This window comes from Trachurus japonicus, chromosome 4, assembly GCF_045865225.1.
Source record: "Trachurus japonicus isolate A0001 chromosome 4, Traja_1.0".
Lineage (NCBI taxonomy): Eukaryota > Metazoa > Chordata > Actinopteri > Carangiformes > Carangidae > Trachurus > Trachurus japonicus.
In genome coordinates, this window is record NC_140910.1 from 15,855,015 (window position 1) to 15,882,517 (window position 27,503).

At 39.6% G+C, this 27,503-nt stretch overlaps 1 protein-coding gene across 4 annotated transcripts; it reads right to left on the bottom strand.

The window, feature by feature from the left end:
• Window positions 1-881: 881 nt before the first annotated feature.
• Window positions 882-25,991, bottom strand: LOC146988705 (uncharacterized). 4 transcript variants are annotated; one of them, XM_085774311.1, is made up of 66 exons: window positions 25,897-25,991; window positions 25,377-25,462; window positions 24,948-25,080; window positions 23,669-23,770; window positions 21,367-22,722; window positions 20,716-20,769; window positions 19,819-19,938; window positions 19,112-19,150; window positions 18,773-18,826; window positions 18,598-18,651; window positions 17,830-17,937; window positions 17,667-17,720; window positions 17,425-17,478; window positions 17,298-17,342; window positions 16,954-17,007; window positions 16,797-16,841; window positions 16,614-16,667; window positions 16,487-16,531; window positions 16,327-16,380; window positions 15,923-15,967; window positions 15,760-15,816; window positions 15,597-15,641; window positions 15,339-15,392; window positions 15,129-15,236; window positions 14,995-15,048; window positions 14,848-14,901; window positions 14,640-14,684; window positions 14,500-14,553; window positions 13,241-13,285; window positions 12,975-13,028; window positions 12,497-12,550; window positions 12,366-12,419; window positions 12,056-12,109; window positions 11,835-11,888; window positions 11,626-11,670; window positions 11,438-11,482; window positions 10,795-10,902; window positions 8,686-8,739; window positions 8,501-8,554; window positions 8,268-8,321; window positions 8,039-8,146; window positions 7,862-7,915; window positions 7,623-7,730; window positions 7,384-7,434; window positions 7,152-7,205; window positions 7,009-7,062; window positions 6,831-6,884; window positions 6,580-6,687; window positions 6,351-6,404; window positions 5,746-5,799; window positions 5,558-5,611; window positions 5,413-5,466; window positions 4,721-4,774; window positions 4,510-4,563; window positions 4,364-4,417; window positions 4,181-4,234; window positions 4,040-4,093; window positions 3,906-3,959; window positions 3,788-3,805; window positions 3,450-3,512; window positions 3,087-3,278; window positions 2,814-2,949; window positions 2,632-2,738; window positions 2,397-2,477; window positions 2,087-2,296; window positions 882-1,354 (listed from the first exon to the last, which is right to left on the bottom strand). In XM_085774311.1, the coding sequence occupies exons 3-66, from the start codon at window positions 25,026-25,028 to the stop codon at window positions 1,202-1,204; spliced, it is 5,655 nt and encodes a 1,884-aa protein (XP_085630437.1). In that variant the 5' UTR covers window positions 25,029-25,080; window positions 25,377-25,462; window positions 25,897-25,991; the 3' UTR covers window positions 882-1,201. The 4 variants fall into 4 exon arrangements, 3 of the variants coding, with proteins under 3 accessions (XP_085630437.1, XP_085630436.1, XP_085630438.1); XM_085774310.1 differs by having other exon boundaries at window positions 24,948-25,462; XR_015035719.1 differs by lacking the exons at window positions 882-1,354; window positions 2,087-2,296; window positions 2,397-2,477 and having other exon boundaries at window positions 3,083-3,278; window positions 24,948-25,462.
• Between the last annotated feature and the right edge of the window lie 1,512 nt (window positions 25,992-27,503).

Consider the following 27,503-nt stretch of genomic DNA (forward strand, 5'->3'; position numbering starts at 1 on the left):
AAACAAGACATACAAATATTCCCCTCTCACACAGGCCCTGGCCTATTGACCTCCCAGACCTCTTGGACCACAGGGCCCAATAATGTATCTGTGTCTAAATTTAATAAACCCTTTTGCTTTCATCTGCAAAAGAAGTTGTGGTGAGTTCTGTGGATGCAAAGTAAGAAACACATCATAAAATTCAGGTCCACATGTAATCTTATTTTATCTGTTGATTAATTTATTCCAATGAGGGCAGTCTGATCTGAAAAAAACATTTGATCAGTATACTGAACTCTAACAATAGTTTTTGTCATTATGTGTCCACAAAAGTGAAAAGACATTTTTGAATGAGACAGTGTATGATCACAGAAAAGCACGATGAGTTACAAATCATAAAATGAGCCGGTCTTATGAGCCGAGTGTGTCAAATACAATTAACTGCAAAAACACAAGGACACATGACAGAAGTTCCTGACAATTACCTCTCCAGTGTGTGCATACTGTATATAACCACAGAGTTGCTTCCAGGCTGACTGATGTATGTTTATGGGGCACAAAATGGATAATGATTGGTTTCTGTATGTTGTTCACAAAAGGAGGTTAGATACCCAATGGCACAGGGAACTTCAGCTGCCTGACTGCAGGAGTTTCCTGCCAAGAAAGGCATCAATTTTCCTCAGGCATAAATGGTCACGTAAATGTCTCTACTAAATTTTGACGTCTTAACATCTCTGACCTACTAGACTTGGGCATTTCCCATCATGAGAGCAGGCCTGAAAGTCCCAGCAGGACAAATACCGTGCATATGATACACATGACACAGTTTTATTCCACATTTAAAACAATATTTTTATTTTCATAGTGCTGTACATAATTCCCCTGTACAGAGGATGAGTGAATACACAGACTTGTAAAATTAACATTTTAAATTCCACAGCAATTTGATTTAAACATTTGGTGCCATATAAAAATTCGTAAAAAAAAAAAAAAAATCATGATAAACTCTTAAATTCCATCAATTTTTTGACAATTGAATAAATATACACAAAATACAATACAGCACTGAGTAAAATAATCTGAACAAAGTTGTCCATGTATAATATCCTAACATCATAAATCCCTGCTTTCTATATGAAAATTATATTTACAGAGTTTAATTACACACACGCACACACATGCACACACACACACACACACACACGCACACACTGCTAATTGGTCACAAGAAGCAGAGGGGTCCCAGGACCACAGCGGTCTCAGGGCTGAGGGAAGATAGTTCCCTCACATCTACACCCAGATCTCTGATAGGAAGCAACTCCATATCTCCTCGATGTTGCTCCGTGCTCCCACGAACCCTCACAACCACCTCCCCCTGCAAAATAATTAGCCAGGAAATGGGACATGAAGAGACTGTGTGTTTGTTCTTTTATAAAATTCCAATCTTGTAAATGTGGAAATCATAATGAAATTATTTTAAAGGGACAACAAGGAGTTTTGGAAAGCGAAGTGTTTTCACACTACATTTCCCACGAGCCTCTGCGCCTGTCCAAGAGACGAAAGCGAAAACATTTGCCAAGAATTTGCCACCACTAATAATAATAACAAAATAACGATAAAGACAAAATCAAAAATGGACCCATTAACAAGTGTGGGTAACGTAGATTCATCCACATTAATATGAGACTTTTTTATAACCAAATACAAACTCCTCGTTGTCCCTTTAAGTCTTAGGCATCTACTATCAAAATCAACATCTCTTGATTCTACTGGTTAATTTAATCACCTTTTAATTATGCCTTATTAGTTACCCATGTTGTAATTACGGTACTTGGGAAAATTCACTGCCAATGCAGGAATGATAATGTTGTAATGGTGTTTGATGAATTCACATTGATCATACTTGACTCGTTTATGGTAATTTACACTCAATGTACTTGTAAACACGTCAAAAACTTGTATTAATTATTATTATTATAACTCGTATTTAATTTAAAAAGAAGGTGCCAAATCTACAGTGCACACAGATCTGTGTCTTTCAGTTTCTTTTCTTGGGATGTCCTGTGGACATCACTCTCATAACACTCATGAAATAGCTAAGTCTTACCTCACAGCCTTTTTGGGACACTGTCATAAGGTCTGAACCAATTTCTGTGCCAGAGTCTCCCAGGAGGTGAACGCTCCCGTTGGTTAAGTCAGCTGTGGCAGCAGCACTGGAGTGGTTTCCTGTACAGCTGACAGTCAGGTGCTGGAAAGAAGTGTGGCTTTGAAACCGCAGGAACCTCAGCTGGACGACATCTAGACCAGGATACTCAAACTGACGGAGAAAGAAATCATTTCATTTTCAGTCAAAACAAATTGTTCACTGTTGTTAGACACATCAAATTTTGCTCATTCCTTAAACAAGTCAGTCTTACCTTGTTTCCATCTTGTTGCTGACTGAACCACTGGAGAGATCTTCTAGATTTCTGCCTGTCTGGTTTCCACCTAAGTTTAACCTACAAAGTACAGCATTATCTTTTTTTTTAAACCATTCTTGGCACCACTTAACTATGTATGTCAAAAAGGGTGAATACCGGTAGTTATACTCTTTCATCTAAAAGGCCACATTCTGTTTTTTTCTACTTGCTGTCCACAGAAAAACGATTTTACCTGTGACTTTAAAGGGTCAATACAGGTGGTGCCTCCAGCTGTGAAGTTACAGAAAACCTTCATAGCATCACAAGGACAGCCTTGGTTGGGGTCCATGTAAAAGTATCCTGAAAGATAATCATTCATATGTAGAGTATTGTCAGCCAACAGATGCAAAACACAGATCTTATTCAGATCCTCACCATCATTCAGATGTGGATGCATGAGACGCAGCTCGTGGCAGGTGGTGGCAGGATCATCTTTGGTTCCCAGGGGCCAGCTGAAGGATTCCTCTGAGTCTTGTCCTTCAGACAGGATCCTCTTCACCAGCCTGGACCTCTACATCGTCATTCGGTCACACAACCAAACATTCAATCAGTCCCCCAACAACCAAAAATACAGCTCCTTTTTTAAAGCGCAGTTAAGCAAGGACATTGTGTAAACAAAGTGTATATGAGAAGAAAGCTTGTACCAACTTTTTGTTGTCCTTCCCGTTGCTTCAGGAGTGTTGGTGTTTGTCTGGACAATGGCACATTCTTCAGTTTAGATCTTGCACTACTTCGCTGGTTTATTTTGAGCCTCAGCTCATTTCTTTGAACTGGTCTTGCCTCAAGTTTTGATCGCCTCCTTTGTGTGGGCCTGTGTTTGCCTGGTGCACCTGGTTTCCCCTGTGAAACAAATGACTTTGACTTTCAGACCACAGCACAGAACTACTGGCCATTAGGTATTATTCACTGCCATGCCATCAAGCTTCAAATACACTTTAATATTTGACAATTTGTTACAGGTCCAACATATTTACATCAGTTGACTTGTACAGTGTGTGAAAAATGTCTTACTGGAGGTCCACGCTTTCCTTTCACTCCCTTTGGTCCTCTCTTTCCTTGGAAACCTTTCCCTCCCTGTAAAGGTCCAGAAACAATCAGGGTCAGTGAGGTAACATTTATCTATAGATCAAGTATCTTAAATTGCACAAATAGAAAACTAAAACTGTGATGTCACTCTAGTGGTTGGTTGGTTTACTTTATTAATCCCTGTGAAGGGAAATTAATCGTCACCCTGTACGTACAAACATACAGTGTCTGAGTCTTTTGATAAAACAAATACAAAACACGTTTGGCCAGTTCAGGTCACTGAAGGAAAGTTAAAAAAGAAAAAGTAATGAATTGTCTCTCACCTTTTGTCCATGCTCGCCCTACATAAGGACAGTAAAGACTTTAGTAAAATATGTCAGTATAAGTAAGTAACTATTTTAAATATCAGAAGAACAACAGCAGAATAGCAAAACAACATACAGGAAGTCCAGAGAGGCCTTCTTGTCCGGGTGCACCACGAAGACCAGTGACTCCCTGTGAATATCAGTTAATTGATTAATACATTGCCACCATTTATAAACACAGTGCAAAAAGAAAAGTTAAACAAAACTTACCTGCTGTCCTTTACGACCTTTTCGACCTTTCAGTCCTTGCAAACCAGGATTCCCCTGAGATAAAAGTTAGAAATTTGATCAACGCGAAAATATGCCTTTGAATGTTAACAATTTGAGCAATTTAAAATGATGTGAACCAACCTTTAACCCTGGTGGCCCAATTGGTCCCAAGATTCCTGCGTCACCTGGTAGACCCTGTTTATTAGGAAACAGTGATGTGACTTTTAATCCATGGACAATTTATGTGTGACATTTCATCTTTTACAGAAACCTCACTGACTGTGGGGTGAGGACATGTTCTACATTATAATGTCTGACTTTTACCTTTTTACCTAGACTTCCAGATTCACCCTTCTCTCCTCTCAGTCCTGGGATACCCTGTATCAACACCAGTGATGAAGCAGATGTCTGCATGAACAAGAATTATGCCATCTGATCTTTATACCATGCTGTTAAACAAACTTGTATACCTTTGGCCCGATCGGTCCAGGAGGTCCACGTGTTCCTTTTGGTCCAGTTTTACCCTGAGAGATGCAATAACACAATACTAAGCCACATTTCCTATTAGCACAGTAAATTATACAAACTGATCAATAAGTAATAATTTTATACATAATCGTATGAACAATGATAAGATTATAATATTTGCATGACATTCAAAGAAATCACATTATATTGTACCTTAAACCCTGCAGCACCAATGTTTCCCCTGATCCCAGAAGCCCCAGGTTTTCCCTAGAAATAGACATTTAGTTACAAGACGAAACCCTGTCTCACAAAAAATTGAGTGAGGTATCTCACAATGGGATGTGCCCTCCGGTGTGACCGATCACAGAAGCTCCACTACCACCACACCCGTGAGGGGACAGATCAATCATCTGAGCTGCATCCTGTTCGACCCCCTTTATGAACCTGAAAATGCCCACAAAGCATTCTCAAGTGCATGCAGGGTACTGCATTACGATATCTCAATCAGCCTCCTCCTGCTTCTTCCCCCTAGAGGTGACAGCTTCTCCAAACAACCCCTTAGACCTTGATGGGTCATAAGGGGAATCTATGACAACCTGCTTATCCTGGTTTGGCAGGCTGAAATATTAAGCCACAGCAGTTATTCTCCTGCAACGGCTTTGCTCATAACGTGCTGACCTCCTATATCGAACCTCCCTGCAAAATACAGACCCAAAACACGGGTCAGAGCCACTAACCTGAGGAACAGCAGGCTAACAGCAAAGAGATTGAAGAGGTGAAATGTTGGCAGCTATGTAGTGGAGCTTACAGTATGCGATTGGTTGAGGGTTTGATAAAGGGCTGAAAGAGAACATCTTTCTTTACTTTGTATGGTTGTGTGTCAGTCATGTAGATATTGAGCTTACCATCTTGCCAGGTTGGCCAGCTGCTCCAGGAGGTCCTCTGAAACCATCTTCCCCCTTTGGAGTGAGCACAAGAAAGATCTAATTGAGTAAAACGTTTGAACAACTGGGGAAATTGCAACATGACATAAACATAAATTTTTCTTACCGGATCTCCTTCATTACCCTCAACCCCTAGTAACCCGTCCAAACCACTAAGGCCCTGAGAAAATAAAAACAAAGCAAGAGACAAACCATCATCAACACACTTTATGTTATAATGTAAACTGATTTATTTTTTATAATGATGTATTTATTGATATGAAAACACAAGTGTCTTAGGAAAGGGATACTTGCAGGTTTTCCAGGCTTTCCAGCATGTCCTTGTTTTCCTGGGAGACCTTCAGGGCCCTACAGACCAGATTAAACCAGAATGTAAAACCCAGGAATTAACCTGAGATTGAGTTTTAAGATTGAACTTCTGTTTTGTAATCCCTCCACAACAGCCAGGCCAGAGGCATTATGTTCTCTGGCTGTCCGTCCACATGTCCATCCAACTCTCCCTAACATGATATCTCAGTAATGTCTTGAAGAATTTCTTTATATTTGGCACAAATGCTCACTTACACACAAGGATGAGTCATAGGTCATGATCAATGTGACCCACAAACTGTTTCTGACCGTAACTCACAAATTAATATGCTAATTATGACACAATTTAATAAAAAATTCTAATGGGCCAAAATGATGAAGTGATGACATTTATATCCAAATTAATCAAAGGTCAGCCGCGGTATCATTCAATTTTGCAGAAACCCTTTTAAGTTGGAAAGGGAGATCGTATCCATATTTCCTGCAACTCAGCTGGTTGGCCCAAAAAATTGAGCTTCTTCGTTTCCATGAATTATGATTTTGTAATATTAGTACCGCGGAATAAAAATTTCAACCATAACAAAACTCACTGTTTTTCCGAGCCCTCCTTTGATGCCTTTCCTTCCTGAGTGGGCTCTTCCACCCTTTAACAAAGTGGCGGGAAATAAATGTCAGAATTCAGCTGCTGAGAAGCAGGTATAACTTGTCATGTGAGCAGACAAGTGAAAACCATCTCCATTATGACAACTTATTTTTAAAACTAAGAGATACGATTGCTGCTTTAAATGTCATCCAAGCTGATCACTGGCTTCCTGTCACCTTCGGCCCCTGGATTCCTTTAGTTCCTGGAAGCCCAGGAGGACCAGCAGGGCCGGGTCGACCTTTAGCACCTGGAGAGCCAACAAACCCTTTCTTCCCTGGAGTGCCCTTAGAAATAAAGTCATACAAATACAACCTTTTAATTATACAACAGCTTGCTGAAGTAAAAATTTACGGTATCGATAAAATATAACACCAGTAACATTTAAAGGTCTAGTTACAAAGCCTGAGATTTCAAAAGGGTATTTTACCACTGTGCCTCGTGTCCCAGATTCTCCTTTTGCACCTTTCTGACCTCTTATTCCCTGGGAAATACAGAGGGTTGTACAGACACATTGCGTCACTGTGGTTACATCTTAACGCACACCATTAAATGTGCATAACCAGATTAATGATGCCCACAGGCTCCGACAGATAATGAATTCCTACCGTGTCTCCGGTGACGCCTGGAAGACCGGATTTTCCTTTTTCACCGTGACTGCCCTGAATTGCATAAACACACAGTAGAGACAACATTAAATATCAACTAAATACAACTATTTCATTGCATTAGAATGAATGGTAGATTGCACCTTTATTCCAGGTTTTCCAATTTTGCCATCACCACCTCTGTTCCCCGGCAATCCCTGAAACACAGGAATTTACAGTGTGAATGCTATTTTGTAAACCATTAATTAACCACTAATCCAACAATGAAATATGGTCTACACAGGTGTTTTATACAGTACAGTACCCTTTTAAAGAGTATTGGTAGTTATAATAATTATTACAAAAATGGTTAAATCAATTTCAAGTCAAACATACTGCTGTTGATGGTCCAATATGTCCAGGGGGACCTATACTACCAGGTGGCCCCTGAAATGAGAGGAAATAAACCTAGAGTATATTTACAGTTTAGTCATATTAAAACATTTTCATGCATTTATACATAACGTGGACATGACATGATGTGCAACATGATGGAGGGATTGTTTTAAGCACCTCACATATAGAATCTATACATCATTAACACTCAATCATTGAAATCCAGCAGTGTTACAAACAGTTTGTCCCTGGAGCCCCTTCTGGCCTTTGACTCCTGCTGCCCCGGTGTTGCCCCCTGGTCCAAAGTGTCCAGGCCTGCCTGAGGGGCCTCTTATCCCTGGTTCACCCTGTCCCAAAACATTGTCATTTCCATCATCATCATACTTTTTTTCCCCAGAGCATTAACTTGGCATTTACCATCTTTGACATTAAAGACAATGTAGTTTCTCAGGTCATGTAATAATCCTACTCAACTGACCTTGAGCCCTGAAACGCCCTGTTTTCCTCTGTCTCCTGGTGCACCCCTGTATCCCTGCAACAGAGGTCGGACAGAATGAGGAGGGTTTTGAGAGCAGAAATAGACGCAGATGCCCTGAGTAAAATACTCACAGGTAATAAAAGGTTGTTTTTTTTTAAAAATGTAACTTTTATTCACCTGTTTCCCTGGTTGCCCACTTTTTCCTTGTGGCCCTTGATTGCCCCTGTCACCTTCAGCTCCTTTTGCTCCTTTCTGCCCAAGAGGTCCAACGTTCCCTTTATCACCCTGTTATTTAGTAAAAATTGAAAAATATATACTCCTTCTACAAACATGCAGGGTGCGTGTAATGAATGCTGCACAATCAAAGGTCAAGTAACAACACATTTACATGCTGACATTTACTCACAGTTTTGCCTTTTTGTCCAGCTGGGCCCTCCACCCCCCTCATTCCAGTTGGACCCTAAACACAAAAACAACATTGTTATGGATGTATTTTTATACAGTGAAACTATAGAAGCATAGGCATCTAACCCCGTGTTTTTAGAAAACTAAAAAGTAAAAAAAATAATTGAAGTTATAAGTGAAAAGAAAATCCAAATCTGTGAGCAACACAATCCAATTAATTCAGTCTCAATCTACCTCCTCACCATCGAGACCAGCAGCTCCCTCCTGCCCCAAAGTCCCTTTTGATCCCTGAAGATCAAACATGTAGAGACAAACGCAAGCCACTGAGTGATGAATCATTAAATGGCTTCACAAACCACCCCAAGCCCAAACTACTGGCACATTTAAACAGACAGTGCTCTGTAGGAGAAAAACCTAACCTTATCTCCTTTGACACCAGCTGCTCCAGCTGGTCCTTGGGGTCCATCTTTACCCTAAATGTAGAGAGAAAGAAGCAATGGTTGCCCAAAAGATTCATGCATGTGTGTCCCACAACATACTCACAAAGAGTCCTGAAGGAAAACAGGAAGCTTGTACACAATAAACACATCTTAGTGAACAGCAAACCCTAACACCAACCCTTAGCTTTGAACAGTTAGTTCTGCTCATTTAAGAAATCTAAATAACATTTTGAAATTGTATTTCACTGTATTCACAGATTAATTGTAGTCATACAGTAATAACATATCTGTATTCTTTGCTGCACAATAATACAAACTGTGTGTAAATATAGAATAAATATGTGCAAAATATAATCTCTTAACATGACCAATTAGACAATATGATTCAATATAAATACAGCTCTGGTTATAGTGTCTCTGTAACCAGAGAAAAATCGATCACAAATAGTCAATCAATGTAGACCAAATTATACATGATTATACACTGAGTCCCTGAACAGATTTTGCAGACAGATTTTGAAATATAATGAAGACAGAAGTGACAAAAGTGGTCAAATATCCCACCTAGATTAGACTCCTTACAAGCTACCTTTTTTGAAAAAAAAAAGAGGCCACATACTGTATAAAGCACACTCCACAAAAATCATTACAGCATCCTTCAATCTGAGACTTGAGCATAATCCATGACACCATGTATCATCACCCAGACTTGAGAGGATGAATAACCCTCAGGGGAAAATGGATAACTCTTGTGCAATGTCAAACTAGAAAGAAAGAAACTCTCTGTTTGCTCATCCGATCAAGTTTCTGTAGAGGCTACAGTTGTCGGCTGTAGACAACAAGAAATGAGTGTTAAAAATAATATTCTTTAAAGTTGGTGTTTTGAGTGAACAGAGGCATGACTAAGAAATAACAGTCCAGACCTCTGCAAGAGCACGCTGAGTCATTTTCCGCATGGCCTTATGAGAAGGTTGCTGTAACAAAACTATCTTTGATGTTATCAGCGTCTGAACACTCAGTGCTCAGTGCAATGTTCAGGCTCGATATAGGCAACAAGGGTGGAGCCAGTCACAGAAAATAAGCTTCATCATTTTTGACAGTTATGTCTTTGATTTAGTTTTTTTTAGCTTTTTTTCTGACGTTTAATTATTTTGGTTGTTATGTTGACAGGCAGGTGATGGTCCTGAGCCGGTTTATGTCTTTCTACAGTTTATGTAAGAAATCAAAGTGCAGTTGCAGTGAAATGTGGCACTTATGGACATAAACAACTGGTTGCTATCAACCCAGACCTGCACCCACTATTAGAAGTGTATACCTATTTCTGACTGTTGTATTACTGTTATATGACTGTGTTGATGTTGCCATTACTGTAATTTTGCTGTGTTGTTACCATTACTACTACTACCAGTACTATTATTATTATCATTACTATTATTATAATAACTAACATAGACAAAATAGCAATATGAATAATGCCATCACTAGTTATAGGTCGATATGTATATGTGTGTATGGATGTATGTGTACATATATATGTATGTATATGTGTATGCATGTGTATATATATATATATATGCGTGTGTGTGTATATATGTGAGCGTGTATGCATATATATTTAATAGTATCATTACTTACATTATTATATAAACCTTTAGTTATTCATAGCAGTGAAAGTGATTGAACTATATCCTTAGACCTACCTTATAACACAGCTCAACTAGATATTATTCCTAGGACCTTCTACGCACTTTTGATGACTGTAAGCACTTTATCATGACACGGTTGCACTTTTGTACTGTCTGAATCTGTATTATTTATCTGTTGTACTGCTGCTATTTTTATAACATGCCTTTGTTTTTATTTATTGTAATTTGTGTGTACCAGGGAACATCTATGTATGGGACAGCGGATGTAAATTAGCCTGTGGTTACAATCCGGCGTGCTTACGATTGTTTCGTTCATGAACTCGCATTGTCCCATTTTAAAAAATAAATTGAATTGAATTGAATTGAGAAACACTAAAAAATAGATGTTACTTACTGAACGTTAAGATCAAACCTGACAACATAAGAATAAAAATCAACTTACTGGGTAACCTGTAACTCCACGAGGGCCAACTGGACCTTGTGGGCCTTGGTCACCTGAAAGCCCACGTGGTCCAATCTCACCCCACGATCCAATGTTACCCTGAATGCCCTGGAGGAAAAGATTTATTCATAACGATTATTAGAGAAACCTTTGTGCACTGAGGTTAATTTCAGGTCAGGCGAAGTTTAGTTGTGTGGTTAATCTCATACAATGTGTCAGTTAGTATTAAAGGCTAATATTGTGTCGAATTTAACAGCTGTATTACATAGAGCTGAGTGTCATCTGCACAGAAGTGGAACGAAGCATAGCTTAAATAACAAAAAAAGCCTATTAAAAGCATAAAGGAGTTGTTTAACTCAATTCTTTAAGTGGTATATACAGTAATTTTGGTGCAATCATGCCATGCACTTAAGACTGAATACCAAAGTCTGACTGTGAGCATTTTCAATCATTCAATATAATTTGGTGTTTTTTTGCTTTTTAAAATAAGTACATAAATTTATGTTTTGAGAAACCTTCAAACTGTAAACAACCTGATGCACCACTCTAAGATCGAAGAGTAGACTCTTGTATAATGTCCATGTACAGTAGAATTTATTCAAGTCAATCAGATTTTTCAATAAGAAATTTTAGATCATCTTACAGGAGGTCCTCTGTATCCCCTTGGTCCAGGCATCCCCATCTCACCCTGAAGCAAGACAAAAAAAAAGACAAAACAAAAAACACTTAACCACTCACTCTTAATTGCCACTGAATTAATAAACTTATGGTGTAAAGTTGCACTGATACCATGTAAATTGTGGCAGTGGAGTAAGAAAATAATTTACTTACTGGCGGGCCTTGTTTTCCCCTTGGTCCTTCTTCACCTTTCTTACCCTTCACAACAAGGTAAATACCACATTAAACTGAAACTTTATGAGTGGGCAACCCAGTAAAGAAAACTGAACGGTATAATGACAGAATAATTTAGACTGACGAACATGAAGATTCAAGTGTCAACACTGACTAAATAAAATACAATGCTTGAAAATGACTCATACCTTTAGTCCTTCATCCCCTGGAAGTCCACTGGGGCCTTGTTTACCTTTAACCCCCTAAAGTAAATTAACAGTCCTTTAACCTCAGCACCATTATGCAAACAATTAAAATATCACAGACACTGTGTTGTACATCATACAATATCTTGTCCAATCCTTGTTTCTTCTAAATTTTCTGCACCAGAGCATCCTAAAAACTCATGCTGTGATGCTCTGTAACTTACTCTTTCTCCTGGTTTCCCTTCAGTCCCCTTCATTCCTCTACTGCCTGCTTCCCCCTGTACATTGAAACAAATGTAAAGTTAAATCAGTTAACATCTCTCTTCCACACCACAGCCTGATCTAATTCAGAGCACTGATTTCCATACAAGTGTGTGGTGTTACTCCAGAACCTCATCTGAACTGCCTCTTCCCTCCCTACACCTACTCCCATTTGGCCTAGATAGAAAACATACTCACATTTTATCTAATAAAATAAGAGTTGGAAAGAAAAAACATCACATTTCTATTATACAAGGATGATAAATGACTTACACTTTTTCCTACATGTCCTTGTGGGCCAGGAGCTCCTGTCTTTCCAGGTAATCCCTGTGGAGAATATTTTCCAGTGTCAGGTGTGTGGGACAATTGATTTCAATGATTATTATGTAGAGTTAAAAACTCACTTTTGGTCCTGGACGTCCAGTGTGGCCATTTATACCATTTGCACCTGTGGGGCCCTAATTGAAAGATGATAATAGTCCATCACATTTCTGTAGTATGGGAATTAGTTTCTGAGAAATGCAAACTATTGTTTTTTTTTTTCTAATTTATAGGAGTACAGTGAGCTTGTTAAGTTTGGTATTCATATGTGTTTTCAGCACCAGTTTATAGTTTTGTTTTTTGTTTTTTACATTTCTGTGAATCAATCGCATGGCAAAAAGGCTGCCATTTACACAATCTCCCCATGGATGTGGGGAAAAATCAGTCCAGTAGACAAAACATCCAGTAGAAAGGCCTTTCTGAATGCAGCTACATGCAAATAGTTGTTGATGCAAATATAATCCTGGCAAAAGTTTGCATAAATGTCTCGTTTAGGAACTCTAGGAGGTGATGGAAAGTTAGAAATATGAGTGTTAACTTATTGTTGATGCTCAGTCTTACCTGAGCTCCAAGAGCTCCGTTCTGTCCCCTGTTTCCCAGATGACCTTGAAACCCCTAAGATGCAATACACACAAACAATGTGAAGTGAAGTGCTCAGTATTTTTCAGGTTGTTTTTCTTGTGAATGATAAAACCAGTGTTAATAGGATCACATGGCATTGGCCAGTCCATAAACATACAAAAAGAGTATCATTGTTGAGATATTGGCTTTAATTGCTCAACTATTATTTTCTCTGGTGTGTAGGTTAAATGTTCGGGTGTGATCACCTTTAGCCCTTTAGGTCCAGTCACTCCTGGGACTCCAGGCTTTCCCTAAACAAACAATTTACACAATTTACACAAAAAAATACACAAATTTACACAAATAGAAATTAAATTAAATGTTAAAGCAGAAGTAAGCGATATTTTTGTGTTAATATAAGTCTTAAATAGTTATATCTTCCCACAGCAATCACTTACATAGAGTGTTTGGACCGAAACACGGGTCTCTCAGTCCCTCTGCTCTGCTCTGAGCCGAGGAGAAAACTTTTCTCGTATCCTACAAGTTTTATCCAATGAGGAGAGAGAACGGCATGCAGGGCTGTGTGTGCAGCCAAGGGATGCGCCTGAATGTGGTGACGTAGGGACGAGGACCAATAGATCCATGACGAGGGCGGGGGCTGCTAACTCCATCGGCTGACAAGACGTTATGGTGCGTTCAAGGCAACTCGTAACTCGTGTTTTTCCGACCTGTGAAGTCGTACCAGTTTGATCTGGTACGAGTTCACGGGTCGGAAGTTACGAGTGGCCGTTATAGTGACTTTCACAGGTAAAACAGGTCGGAAAAACACGAGTGGGTTGCCTGGAACGCTACAAAGTCGTAAGTCGTGACTTGAAGCTGTAACTTACGGTTTCAAAAGCCTGCCTGGAACGCAGCATTTGCCAAAACGACCGGATCGCTTACTTCTACTTTAACTTCAAGTCAACAATCTTATTTAAAGGGACAACGCGGAGTTTCTATTTGGTTATAAAAAAGTCTCACGTTAATGTGGATGAATCTCCGCTACCCACACTTGTTAATGGGCCCATTTTCGATAAATATATCATTTTGTCTCTATCATTATTTTGTTATTATTAGTGGTGGTGAAAATACTGGTCAAGCCGACCAGCGTTTCCTTACTTTCGGTTTCGCGGTGAGTCATGAGAATAACGCTGCTGAATCGCCGTTTATGGTCGGAACTACGACGGTATGTGATCGTCTTCAAACCTCTGACTTTAATTATTGATGAATGAAAACATGAGTCTGTCTTGCGCCGGTCAAAGAATTTTACGGTGCTCACGGAGGCTCATAAATGTAGTGTGAAAACGCTTCGCTTTTCCAAAACTCCTCGTTGTCCCTTTAACAGCTTTTAGTCCATCTTTTTGTTTCTTTTTGTATCTGTTTGAAAAAAATATAATAGAAATCTTTGAAACATTAGTGAATTTTTTTTTTGGTGTTAACATGAAGTCACATAACGACAGAATAAGAAGTGTAACCACATGAGAACCTTAATACCAGGTACTCCTTCATTTCCTCTCTCTCCAGATTTTCCCATCTCTCCCTGTAAAACACAACAATCACCATTAATGAGTGTAGTACAATTATTAGCATCTAGAATAAACTTAACCACCACTTATTCAAACTCACAATAGGACCAGGCAATCCTGAAAATCCCGCTCGACCTTCCCGACCCTTTAATGGGGAAAAATTACCATAACTGATTAGAATTTCATTTTTTGTTGTAAATAATACCACAATTGAAAAAGGCGTGACAGTCAGCACCAACAAGGACACTGTCAGTTGAAAAAGTAAGAGCCTATAGTGACTTGAGTGTATCATCAATATCTGTGCCCACCTTATCACCTCGAGGCCCAGGATGTCCTTGAATACCACTTAGACCTCGATCTCCCTATAAAAACATACATGTGTATACACGATAGCACAAAATATACAGTACTTGTCAATTAAAGACACCCGAACATTCAATAAGTGACACACCCACCTTTGGTCCATCTTTTCCCTGCTCCCCTTGCTCCCCCATGATGCCATCAAACCCCTACAATACAAATTTGCAAAAGGAAACTTAATAATTACAGTCACGACAGAATTTTCATTCACATCGTTTATTTCACTCACACTGGGTCCAGGAGGTCCTAGTTGTCCTGTTGGTCCTCCAAGTCCCTCATATCCTGATGGGCCTTGACGCCCCTTCAATCCCCGTTTACCAGGAGGCCCTGGAGGTCCCTGTACATACACACAACAACACACTGAGATTCGATTCACTGATCTGGTAAATGAAAAGATCAACAAGCAACTGAACAGACTGACAGAAAGGTTCAAACTCACCATGTCTCCCTTAAACCCTGATTCACCCTTGTCACCGCGCTTAGCTTTACCACCCTGGTTGAGAAAAATGCACACATACAAACACACACACATACACACAGAGAAAACACCTGTGCATTTAGCTCAGTAGTAAGCAACTAGCAGGACTGTGACACCATCTGTTACAGTTATGTTATAGTTCATTATTATTGGCTTGGTTTTATTGATTATGAACATTTTAGCTGTGGTCAATACTGAAATTGCTTTAAGTAATCTTACGGGATCACCTGAGGGTCCAGGCTTTCCTGGATTCCCATTGGCTCCCTGTAATAAAGGAGACAAATACTTCAGTCAAACTCCAGCATGAGAACCTCATGATATCAAAGTTCATGTCTCTGGTGATAAATTATGTCCCTGCAGACGTTTGGCGCTGCTGTCTTACGTTAAGTCCTGGTGGTCCAGGTTCTCCTATGTCTCCCTCATCTCCTTGATCACCCTGCTGAAACATACAGAGGTAACCAATGCTGGATTTCAAATTTTATTCTCAAATCTTTTCTTTAAGCACTGTTACTGAAAAAGTATGTTAAAGCACTATGGATGCTTACATGGTCCCCCTTTGGACCCGGCGGTCCATCTGGTCCCGGGCTCCCCTGAGAGAAAAAAATCAGAGGTTGGTTTCATTAATTCAAAATGTGTTTTTACCAGGTGATATATCTGTGAACTATGACTGCTAAGTTTGTGCAGGATGTTTACCAGACATCCTTATGTTTTGATCTGTCTACTACAAAATGTTTCTACAAAATTAAAATGCATTATAGATGATGGATACCATTTAAAGACTGAAATTGAAAAAGTAGCTGTCTCTGTAAATGGCTATAATATTTTCTTTCATCCTTTTTTTTGGTCTCATGTTCATGTCCTGCAGTCAAATCTTAATGCATAAATGCAAGTCTGGTAACGGTAACACATTGATTAATCTTTTGAATCTGACATAACTGTCTTGTTTTACCTGTGGACCACGGACACCAGGAAATCCAACTATACCATCAGGACCTGGTTCTCCCTAAAATAATACATGCACAAAGAGATTAGACATATCGAAGTAAATGTTGTAGGCTTATCTTTATTCATTATTCAGTCTCTAAGTAAGATTATATCTGTAAGTGTACCTGCAGCCCAGCTGCTCCTCTAGGCCCCATTTCACCTTGATGACCCTGGAATTCAATATTGTTTTACAGGTATCTTTTTTTTAATTATGTATCAGTTTAGATTACAACTTGATTGACTATTACTTACTGGAGGTCCTTTAACTCCGACAACACCCTTTAGTCCCCTTGGGCCCATCTTGCCCTGAGAAGACGACAAATCAAAAATTACTCTTCCTACTTTTACAGTGGCTCTCATTGTTAAAGCCAAACAACTTTTTTTGATCTAATGTCTCTATGGAAGTATATTGTTGTTATATTGTATATAACTTACAGATGGACCAGGTGGTCCACTAAAGCCTGGAGATCCAATCTCTCCCTGAAATCAGTAAGACACAACAACGGCTGTGGTCAGCATGTAGAATATTTACATAGTTGTTGTTGCTAAAGAGCAATGGAAAAGTTAGCTACTGTAGCTACGAGTCACTTACCTGAGGACCTGATGGTCCTGGAAAACCTGTCGGACCCCTGGCTCCAGATGTTCCCTGTCAACACAGGACCGTTCAGATGTTGTAGTGGAGCCATCTACATTGTGTGTTCAATTGATCATTTAGTGCCTACTTCATAAACCATCAGTTAAGGATATGGAGTGCTATTCATTACTTTTCTTCAGATCTATTTCATACATTAAGGGGGTATAACTATTATTACTACTACTACTACTACTACTATTACTATTCTACTACTAATCTATTCATATATCATTTAATGTTTTTATTCATTTGACACTTGACATTATAATGACTTAATAAAGATCTCAGTTATCTGAACTTACAATGTAGCCAGGCAGCCCAACAAGGCCTCTGACTCCTGTATTTCCCTGTAAGACACAGAAATTACATTCAAATATTTCAGCCCTCTACCCTTTAAAAAGACAATGTGTACAAGACCCTGAATCTGACCTTGTGTCCTTTTCGCCCTCTGTCTCCCTGTGGTCCAGCCTCTCCGTGGTAACCCTGCAGGCAGAAAATTAGGATATCATAAGCACATATGTATAAAAAATGTGAGCTAGATGGAAAAGACAAAAAGCTAAATGCAATAGTACTCAGATAGAGAGATGGAGAGATGGATGGATAGATAAATACACATACGTTGGCCTCCATAATTTAAATCCCCATAACATAGAAGTCCAGGCCACTCTTACCCACTCACCCAGCTCCCCTTTACTGCCCTTCTCTCCTCTGTAGCCTATGGGACCCTATAAGGTCAAACATAAAGTGAATTTATCAAGCTGCAACATGATTGGACGTATGTGTGGCAATTTCATATGACACAAACTATCACACTTCTTTTTTATGAGGGCATACCTGTTCTCCAGGTAAGCCTGATGGACCTGCATCAGCATCCTTTCCTGGGGTGCCGTCTCTTCCAGGTCGGCCCTGGGGGCCTGGCATGCCCTGTGGTCCAGGACTGCCCTTGGTGTATAACACAATTTGTAATGCAGTTTGTCTGGTGTCATGAGAACTTTCATTGCAGAAAACCACAATTTGACATCTTATACTTATCACAAGTCAGTGATATTGTATTGTATTGTGTAGTGAATTGAGTTGTTCTGACATCTAATATACCATATTTATTAATAGTGCATTTAGGAGCATTATTTGCTTATTTTAAGATACCTTGTTGCACATATCCACTATCATTGTATAACTACACCCTAACATATCCCGGCAGCTACCTCACACAACTACTTAATAACACTGTGGTAGAACACATGTATACTCAACTATCTTGAGACACCCAATCCAGAGTGGGAATTGTACAATTGCACAAGTAAAATATTTTCCTTTAAATTGGAGTTTAGTGGAAGTATAAGGTAACATAAAATTGAAACACTCATGTTAAGTACAAGTACCTCAAAATTGTACTTAGCTAAATTCAACTAATGTCAAGGTTAAGAAATGGTAGGGCTGTGTCAAATCATAATTCAAGAATGTATTGGAATGGGTTTCTCAATGTCCTACATTTGAAGAAGTGTAAATAAAGTCATTCTTCAGTGGTGCCTGATGAAGTCGGCATGCTTTTAAATAATCTGTCATTTACTACTCGTTTGCAAATGAAGTAGAGATACCTACAAGTTTCCCTTGAACTCCCTTTGGTCCTTGCCTCCCAGTAATTCCAGGTGGCCCCTAGAAAACAAATGAACCACAGGAGTCCTTTCATATTTTTGGTGTTGTGGTATGATAAAGTTTAACCCTAGATAGCTGTTTGAATTTATCATTTTAATCCATACCACTTTTGTCTACTTACAATTGGTCCGTCATCTCCAGGAGGTCCAGGAGGCCCTGGAGGCCCCTTTAGTTTCTGAAGATGAAAAAACACTTGTTTTTTGCCTCATTCACAACATGTCTTCATGGTGAACATGCACCAGTATAAATTCACTATTATTCTTTTGTCTATGAATATTCACAGACATTTAATCCTGGTATTTTACACTGATTTTAAACAAAGTAATTGCATGTGTAAATGTTGCAGTGACATGATAGGAAAACAAAAAAGTGATCATTTAACAAACTGCCACCAAAGGTATGATTGGTTCAGAAAAGAAGAGGATTTTAAGTGCATTTCTTCATTAAAACAAAGACGTACAGGCCAGGAAGACACCAACTTTTTGTAGATTTTCTCTTTCTGCAAAGAAACAACACAAAATATCACAAAGTACATAGACTTGCAGTGAAAATGATATAATTTCAGATTAATAATGCAGGCACTAAAAATGTAAATATGTGCATATAACTATGTCATAAATATGTCTCTGCACTGGCAAATTTGTAAGATTAAAGTTTCTACTACATTTTCCAATTTCATTACTTCTTTAACTTGATTCTACACATAACACATCTCATGTTTCACAAATGGTCAAGACACCAATAGCCAAAAAGAAATTCATTCATAAAAAGAGAAAACATCAGCAAAGACTTTGGCACTGTGGGGTGTACTGTCGAGTGTATACTGTGTACTGTATCCTCTATACCATGTATAGAGGATACAGTCCTTGCTGCAGGCGGCCCCGGTTCGAATCCTGCATCGGACAGCCCTTTCCTGCATGTCATTCCCCCTCTCTCGGCCTCCCCATTTCCTTTCTCTCTCAACTGTTCTATCTAATAAAAGGCATGAAAAGCCAAAAGAATATACTTTAAAAACAAAAAGACTTTGGCACTGTAGGAGTGTTCCGTAAATTGGCATTTGTTACTCTGGACATCCATATACTGTACATATTATCAGTATAGATTTAGTGTATAGCTGCATCACAGAATAGGTCTAGTTATTAGAGTGGAGCCACAACAGCAGTTTACCTTGAAAGCCTCCCATTCTTCCTCAGAGGTTTTAAATACAACAATGGCGGGCATCCCAGGGGGACCAATGGGACCTCTGTATCCTGTCCGCCCGGTTCTGCCCATAACACCTTGATAGCCCTGAGAGGACAGGCAAAATGTCTGTTTTGATTACATTGTCTTCTACCAAATATCAGAATAAAAAATCCCATTAGATTAATCAATGTTTAACAGACAGATGGTGAATTGAAGAACCAGGTTTCATAAAACAATAAAAGTCTATGTGAAAACTGGATCAATGGTTGTTTTTGCTTTCAGCAGTGCAGTCAGATGAGACATTATTTGACAACCCCTTGTTTCGGCTCTTAGATTTCACTAATCCCTGATACTTGATAGAGGCTGTGCAGAGACAGAATTTAAAGTTACATTTAGCATTTTATAGTTGAGGGAATTAACAACTGAAAACTTACCAACACATTTGGCAAACAAAGAGCTACAAAAGCAAACCCTGATCGTGTATTACATGACACACGACAGATGTAATTTTTTAAACCATTTCTTATTTGTAATATGACACAACACAATTCTAAGAAAGTTTTTTTTTGTTTGTTTTTTGTATGAATCCAAACACTAACTTTCTCCAGCAGCCACTGTGTTTTCCAGTGTGGTCTGAGCATGTCTGCTGCTAACATAATTGCAGAAAGGTTAATAAAAGAAACAAGACTCAAGAGTGTAGCCTCCTTAATTAGAGACTGACAGGCCACTGTAGGTTGAAAAAGCTACAAGCTAACAAGCTAAGAGAGGCTGAAACCAGTTTGTTTGTTTTTGAGCAGCAAGACTTTCATATTACAACTGACTATTGGACTAACTGTTAATTCAAAATCATAATATGTAGATGCAGTTTTTTCTCACACATACTTTGTCTCCTTTAGGCCCAGGTGGTCCTGGTAGTCCAGGTGTACCCTGCAATCCCTGAGGAGAGAGTGAGGCAGAACAAACAGATCTGAATAACTGAGAAGAAATTATCAACATAAGTGGTTGCATAACATAGATTATTATGATTCATGATTCATATTATGCTTTCTTTCTTTTTCTTCTTTCTTTTTTAAAATATCCAAATTCTGATGAACCTCTTCTTTTTTTTTGCAATAATGAGTGAGAGATGTCGTTAAGTGATACAGTACCAGAGTTTAGCCTGAGGAGGGAGACAGTGCATTTCATTGAAGATCACAACAACCCATCCATTTTGCCACAGATGAGAAACACACACACACAGTCTGTGGACTTTTCTAGGTGCCAGAATTGACACAGGTATATGTTGCCATCTCGGCCATCAAAGCTGCTCCATGCAAAATCAATTTCATCCAAGCTCATGACAGAACATGGGATGGGAATATCACACAACTGCGATAAAAAGCTCCTGTGATTTGTTCATTGTTTATGCATTTATAACATCATTAACACTTTAAGTAAAACACTATACATAATGACACAAACCGTGATGTTCAGGTTTTGATAATTGATGAGGAACACTTATATGGATACTGCTAAAAGTAAGCAATGTCTTACCCTTTGGCCTCTGATCCCAGGTCTTTGTTCTGCCCCATTATGTCTAACTGAGTATGTTGGCAGCGGATTGGTTGTTCTGACAGTCTGCTGTGGAGATTCAGTCTCTGATTGGACTATGGAGTCTTCATTGCTGTACCGGGAGATCCAATCAGACGAAGACTGATTAAATTCCTCAGAGATGTCAGTGTCATCATCATAATTTTCCACCACCATCTCTGGAGATCTTTCTGCCTCCCACTCCGCCCCTAAATCCATCTCATCTTCATCTGCCTCTCTGCCACTCCCCCCCTCTGCACCAGGAAGATGTGCTGATGTTTCTGTTTTGAGTGAAACACTGTCTTCAGTTTCTGTTTTTTCTTCAATCTCTCTGGCTGAAACATTTTCCATCTTAGTTTCCATGTCCCTGCTGATTTGTATTTCTATGCTTTGTTGTGTGGGAGTTGTAAGATTCAAATTTGGGTCTAGTTCTATCCTAGGTGCAGCAAAGGTCTCTGTCACTGCTTCCTCTGGGGATATGTCCTCTTCTTTTTCTTTAAAGGCTTCAAGGGACTCAATACTGATGACTGAAGCTGGAGGTGTAACCATTGCTAGTGACACTTCCTGTCTTGCTTCCTTTATTCCTGAATCAGATGAAGGGCTCACAGTGGAAGCAGCAACCCCTGATTCTGAGGTGACACCTGTGATAAGAGTAGATGTGATAGAAAATTCAGAGACCTGGGGCCTGTTGGAGAAAGTTATATCTGTGCTTGCTCTTTCTGCATCTCCCCTTGAGGATCCTGCTGTGACACCTGGAGCTGTGGGGGTTTCAGGTTGAATGACTGGGCTTGAAATGGCCGTCTCTACACTTTCCACGACAGACAGACACAGACTGCTTGTGGAGCCCTGATTAGCTGAACCCGATGGCTGATGAACTTGTCCTGGGTGCTGGACAGTCTCAAGAGTGTGTACAAAAGGAGTCTTTATCGTAATGCTCCCCTCTGTTGTCCATTGTTCTTTAATTGATATGTCAAGGTGTTCATTAGAAATCTGCTCATGTCCATTCAGAGAGAGAGACTGCGGTTCCCCAGCTCCACCTTGAAGTGTTTCCTCACTCACAGCTTTTAGTTTGACTTCTTCTTGGTTGGTGGAGCCTGTAGGCTCAGTGTCATTGCCGATACCACTCTTGGTTTTCCCTGCAGCTTTGGACTCTCCTCCCTCTGTGTCTGGAGCTGTATGTGACCTCAGAGGGGAGATGCCGCTCAGTGGATCAAGTCCTGATGTCAGCTCAGTGTGACCGGCCTGCAGGGTCGTGTTTTGAGGGGAAGCTTCTGGTCTCGTGCCAGGCTGAGGCGTCACTTCATCTATGGCTCCAACCTCCTGTAAAAAGTTTAAATGAGGAAAAACATTACACCATAAAATGTACAGTGTTAGTTAAATTCTTTTTTCCATCCATCCGTTAGTTACACATGTTGTCCTTAAAGGATGACAGAGGCAATCCCAGCTGACATTGTGTGAAGGCAGGGTATATCCTGGAGAGGGCCGATATATACAAACATCCACTCACCACCCATTCACATCTATAGGCACTTCAGATTCACCAATGATCTCCTATGCATGTCAGTGAAACGTGAGAGGAACTGGGGGGAACCCCGACAGGCACAGGGAGAGCATGCACAAAAAATGCCTGAAACCAGGAAACTCCTTGTAAACCACCTGCCCTTGATGCATTTTCTTTTTTTTTTTACTAAGAGCAGGGAATGCTTTGAAGTTTAATCAGTAGCTTCTACAAAAATTAAGCCCTTTCCCATGGCCACATTCCAAAACAAGGATGCATAATATTGAGTAAATGAATAAACAGTAGCATTAATTAATGGCCAAAGGACACAAACCAGATGCATAGAGGACTGACCACATTGCCCACAAATTCACATACAACAGTTCATTATTCATACTTTTTGATGATGTGAAGAGAGTTTGTTCTGAGATGTAAACACGCAAGTGTAATATGCACTTACCATCCAAAACAAATCAAAATGTGTATGATGCTGAACGTCTCTGAGACACCGCTCTCACACACAGGCAGGAATGGTGCTAACACATACTGTATATACTGTATATATATATATATATAGTATATATATATATATATATATTAGCAAGCACAGTACTGTGGATAAGTATTGGAAAGGATTTTAATTAACATTAGTGTGTAAAAAAATGAGAGACTGAATAAATGAATTAAAAAAAAGGACTGAAACTATCACAGGTAGAACAAACTGCGTTTATTATTGTCTGATTGGTTGCACCACAGTGTCGTTTGTACCTGTGTGTCTGTGAGAGCTGAGCATGTGCTGCTGAAATCTGGACAGTGTTGCTTGGCTACTGCAGGATCTCCCAAGACAAAGAGCAGCTGGTGGACGAGGCCCTGAACGCACCACAGACACACAAGGCAGAAGGTTTGATTCCAAAGCTTGACTCACAGCTTTAGTGATTGTTAACGTTTATGACAGCAGTCTTTGTATCGTCAGCTACACTGTCTTTTCTTGATATTACCATTAGGGGGCAACAAAGTCTTATTAATGTTGAACACAGGGAATTTAAAGGTTGCAATTTTATACAAAGCTCTTAAAACCATACAGATGTGATGCATACATTTAACCTTCAACTACCAAAAATTGGAGCTCAAAGAGTGAATAAGAGATTTTCCTTTTGGAGTTGGAGTCCACCTGGTCTCCACTTTCATTGGGCGTACTGTGCTATGGATCACACATCACCGCCATATTTTTTCAGCCCTTTTCACCCAGAGAAAGTTGAGAAAAGAAACAAACTGGAATGGGGAAATATAGAGACTTCTAGAATGATTTTACTTATGGATGTATTAGAGGGATATTCTAACTAGCGGACAAAACAACTAACAACAATAACTAAATAATAACAATAATACTTTAGTAAACAGCTTTGCTTGTAGCTTAATTCTGCTAAATCCCCACAGACCAGGCCTTAGTCAGAATGAAGAGCAATGCAGACATTGAGGAAGACAATCAAATCAATCAACAGTAAGTATGTTAGAACATGTGCATTCACCATTTTCTAAATACCTGCATCACTGTTTCAGGAGAAACGTTACTGTCAGGACTGTCACTGATCTGAAGGCCAAACTAAAGGGTTGCTGTGCAAGCAACGGTTGATTCGACAGTGAAAAAGAGGAGAACATTTTCTTCACGCTCCTTCGGAACCCATTTAACTTGATGCAGAAACAATTTGAGCTATACATAAAATGACTCTAGTGCAATGTCAACTGTTTCCACCTTTTTTGGCCGAGTAAAAAGACACAACTCAAAATGTCAAAATGAAAAATTACCCAATTTTCATCAAATGCTCAGAAATAATATTTCAAAATTGAACTGAAACTCTTTATGGAGTCTGGAGTCAAAACATTTTTCTGATAATTAAACGTATTCAGCAGTCTTTTGAGAGCATAATTTGTTCCTAATCTTAACAACCTAAATCTAAACAAACACTATCTTTAGGTTCTTTGAGAAGTTATCAGCAGGTTACATCAATAATATTTAACAAAGACAAATACTACAAAACAGACTTACGCAGCTTAGTAGCAGCAGCAGCACAGTAGCCCCCTGCATGGCGCCTGGTAAAGACAACCTCTGGACTCCTCTGTCTGTCATGTTGGTGTCTGTTAGTCAAAGCTGGAGCCTGCCTCACACACTCCTCCTGGGGCTGCTCTTGAAAAACACAAACCCCTCCTTGGAGTCCTGAGCTCAGCACTGGCTGACGACACGTTTTCAGCCCAGAGAGATGACAAACTCGACAGCCAGACATCCACAGTCTCACACAAACACACGTTGTGACAGCATGTCAACCACACACACAGACACACACTGTATACATATCCCTCTGCCTGCTGTGTCATCACAGAGCCTGACAGATCAGTGTCCACCACTTAATCATCAGTAAGTGGTTCACACCTCAGAGTGTGAACATCAACAGACACTGTGGTGTGTTGTCTCTTCGACCTGTTTCTGTACAGCAGGTGTCCTTTGCCTCCCATGTGGTCCAAACTGTTGCAGCAGGCTCGGGCAGATGGACAACGAAGGTGAGACTGTCCGAAACACAGTTGTCACTGATGCGGGTCTCAGATAGCTTTATTGACCTCTCTTTTTTTAAATCAAAAGTATTTATGTACAGATCTATCAGCTCAAGTGTGATCAGATTTTATATAGGTTTTTCTTACTTATGTTATGGCAGATGATGAGTTCTGCAAATAGACACGCAAATATCTGAGATATCTGAGTTAATCTCATACTACGGTATATAAAAAAGTTATCAAATTAATGTACTGAATGTGGTTTATTTCCCACCAAGTGCTCTCCTTAATTTGCCATTGAACTTCACATTGAGCCCTCCCTCCTCCACCTCTGTTGTCCAGGGTCAGGAGGGGAGGACTGCCGCCCAGGTGAGGAATGTGACACAAGGATCAGAAGAGAGAGGGGCTGCTGCCTAAGGAAAGTTGTGTCGGGTGAGGTTGGGGCTTACGGTAAAGGTTGCGTGGTGAGAACGTGATGCTCCTCCCAGCGGGATCAAACTGTTGGTCTGTGGTCCCAAGCTGAGACACCAGGGGGCGCTCTCCTGTAGACAGCAGATTAGATACAACTTCAGTCTGGACAGAGAGCAACACAAAACCTGACAAGACAGGCAAAACTTTACTGTTTCATACAGCAATAAAAATAATCAATGATTTAGTGTTTGAGATATTCATAAAATTATAATATTTCAGTCATGGCATTGTCCCAGTGCACACAATGGCCAAGTGTAGAATTTAAACATTTTAAAAATTATCTAAAACTGCAGCAGTCTGGATACTGTTGTGCCACTTTAGCGGCTTCATTTAGGAGCTTATGGTGGGGAAACTTGTCTAGGGAAAAATACACAAACCCTTAAAATCCACTTCAAAACTACAGAATTTAATACTGTTACACTGAAAAATAAAACACTGCTCCTTTAAAGCCCCTGAAAACTCATTTTCAAGTGTTTAGTATTTCTTATCAACTTAATTCAAATGTAAAAAAGAACCAAAAACAAAACATCCCTTATTCTGATTAACACTCAAATTAATCGTCTATGACTTATTGGGACTGTGTGGGTAGGCCTACAGTTTATCAGATCTGGGTGACAGTGGCCAGGTAAAATAAATATATAGCTCATATATGCATTACCATACTATGCTATGCTTTACTATACCACACAGTAGGCTACAGTAGTGGATTATGTTTGTATGTGGTTACACTGAATGTGTGTGTTGTGTTTTCTCACAAAACACTGACAACAGTGAAGAGTCATGGATGGCCCCGCCTTCTGCTTGAAGAGCTCCTCCCCTGCCTGCCCTAAGATGGTCAATAATGTCCTCTCCTCTGACCAGCACTGACCCAGACTCAGACGTATCAGCATCTTGAAACCTGTCATGTAAACGTTAGCACAAATGAATGTACACATACAGAAGAGTTTCCCACACTCATACACACATCGCATTCATTTTTACTGAATCAGTCACTGGTCAGTCACACAACATGAAAGTTGTGAGACATCATGTACCAGATAGTATGGACGTTAAACCCACAGTGGTGCTGGTGGTGTCACAGAGACAGTGTCCTCTCAGTGAGCCGCTTCACAAGTGAATGTAAACTGTACCACAAAGCTGACAGATTCAGACGGCATTAGCACCCAGTGCGTTAACATTCAAGGTCAAGTTTAACACCAAAGCCTTCAGCTAAATCCCTTTCAACCTACACACCCTTGAAAAAGGAAATATCCTTTTTTATACAAAATGTATACAAATTATGGACAGATTTTGGACAGTGTTGGATAATGTTACTCCACTGGCTGCATATAGGCTACTTATTGTTTTTACATTTTAAATCTGCCATGTGATCAATTGACTCAAAATCAGTGTGGGATCAAGTAGCCTTTATAGGCCTACTCCACTGGCTGCATGTTCATAATTATTTTTTTTTTTAAATAAATTTTTATCTAATAGGCTATTAGCATTTTAGCTCAGCTTCCAGGCCATGTGATGATTTGACTTAAAATCAGTACAGCTGCGTGAGATACTTCTTGTTTTTTCATTTTAAATCTCGAAATATTTT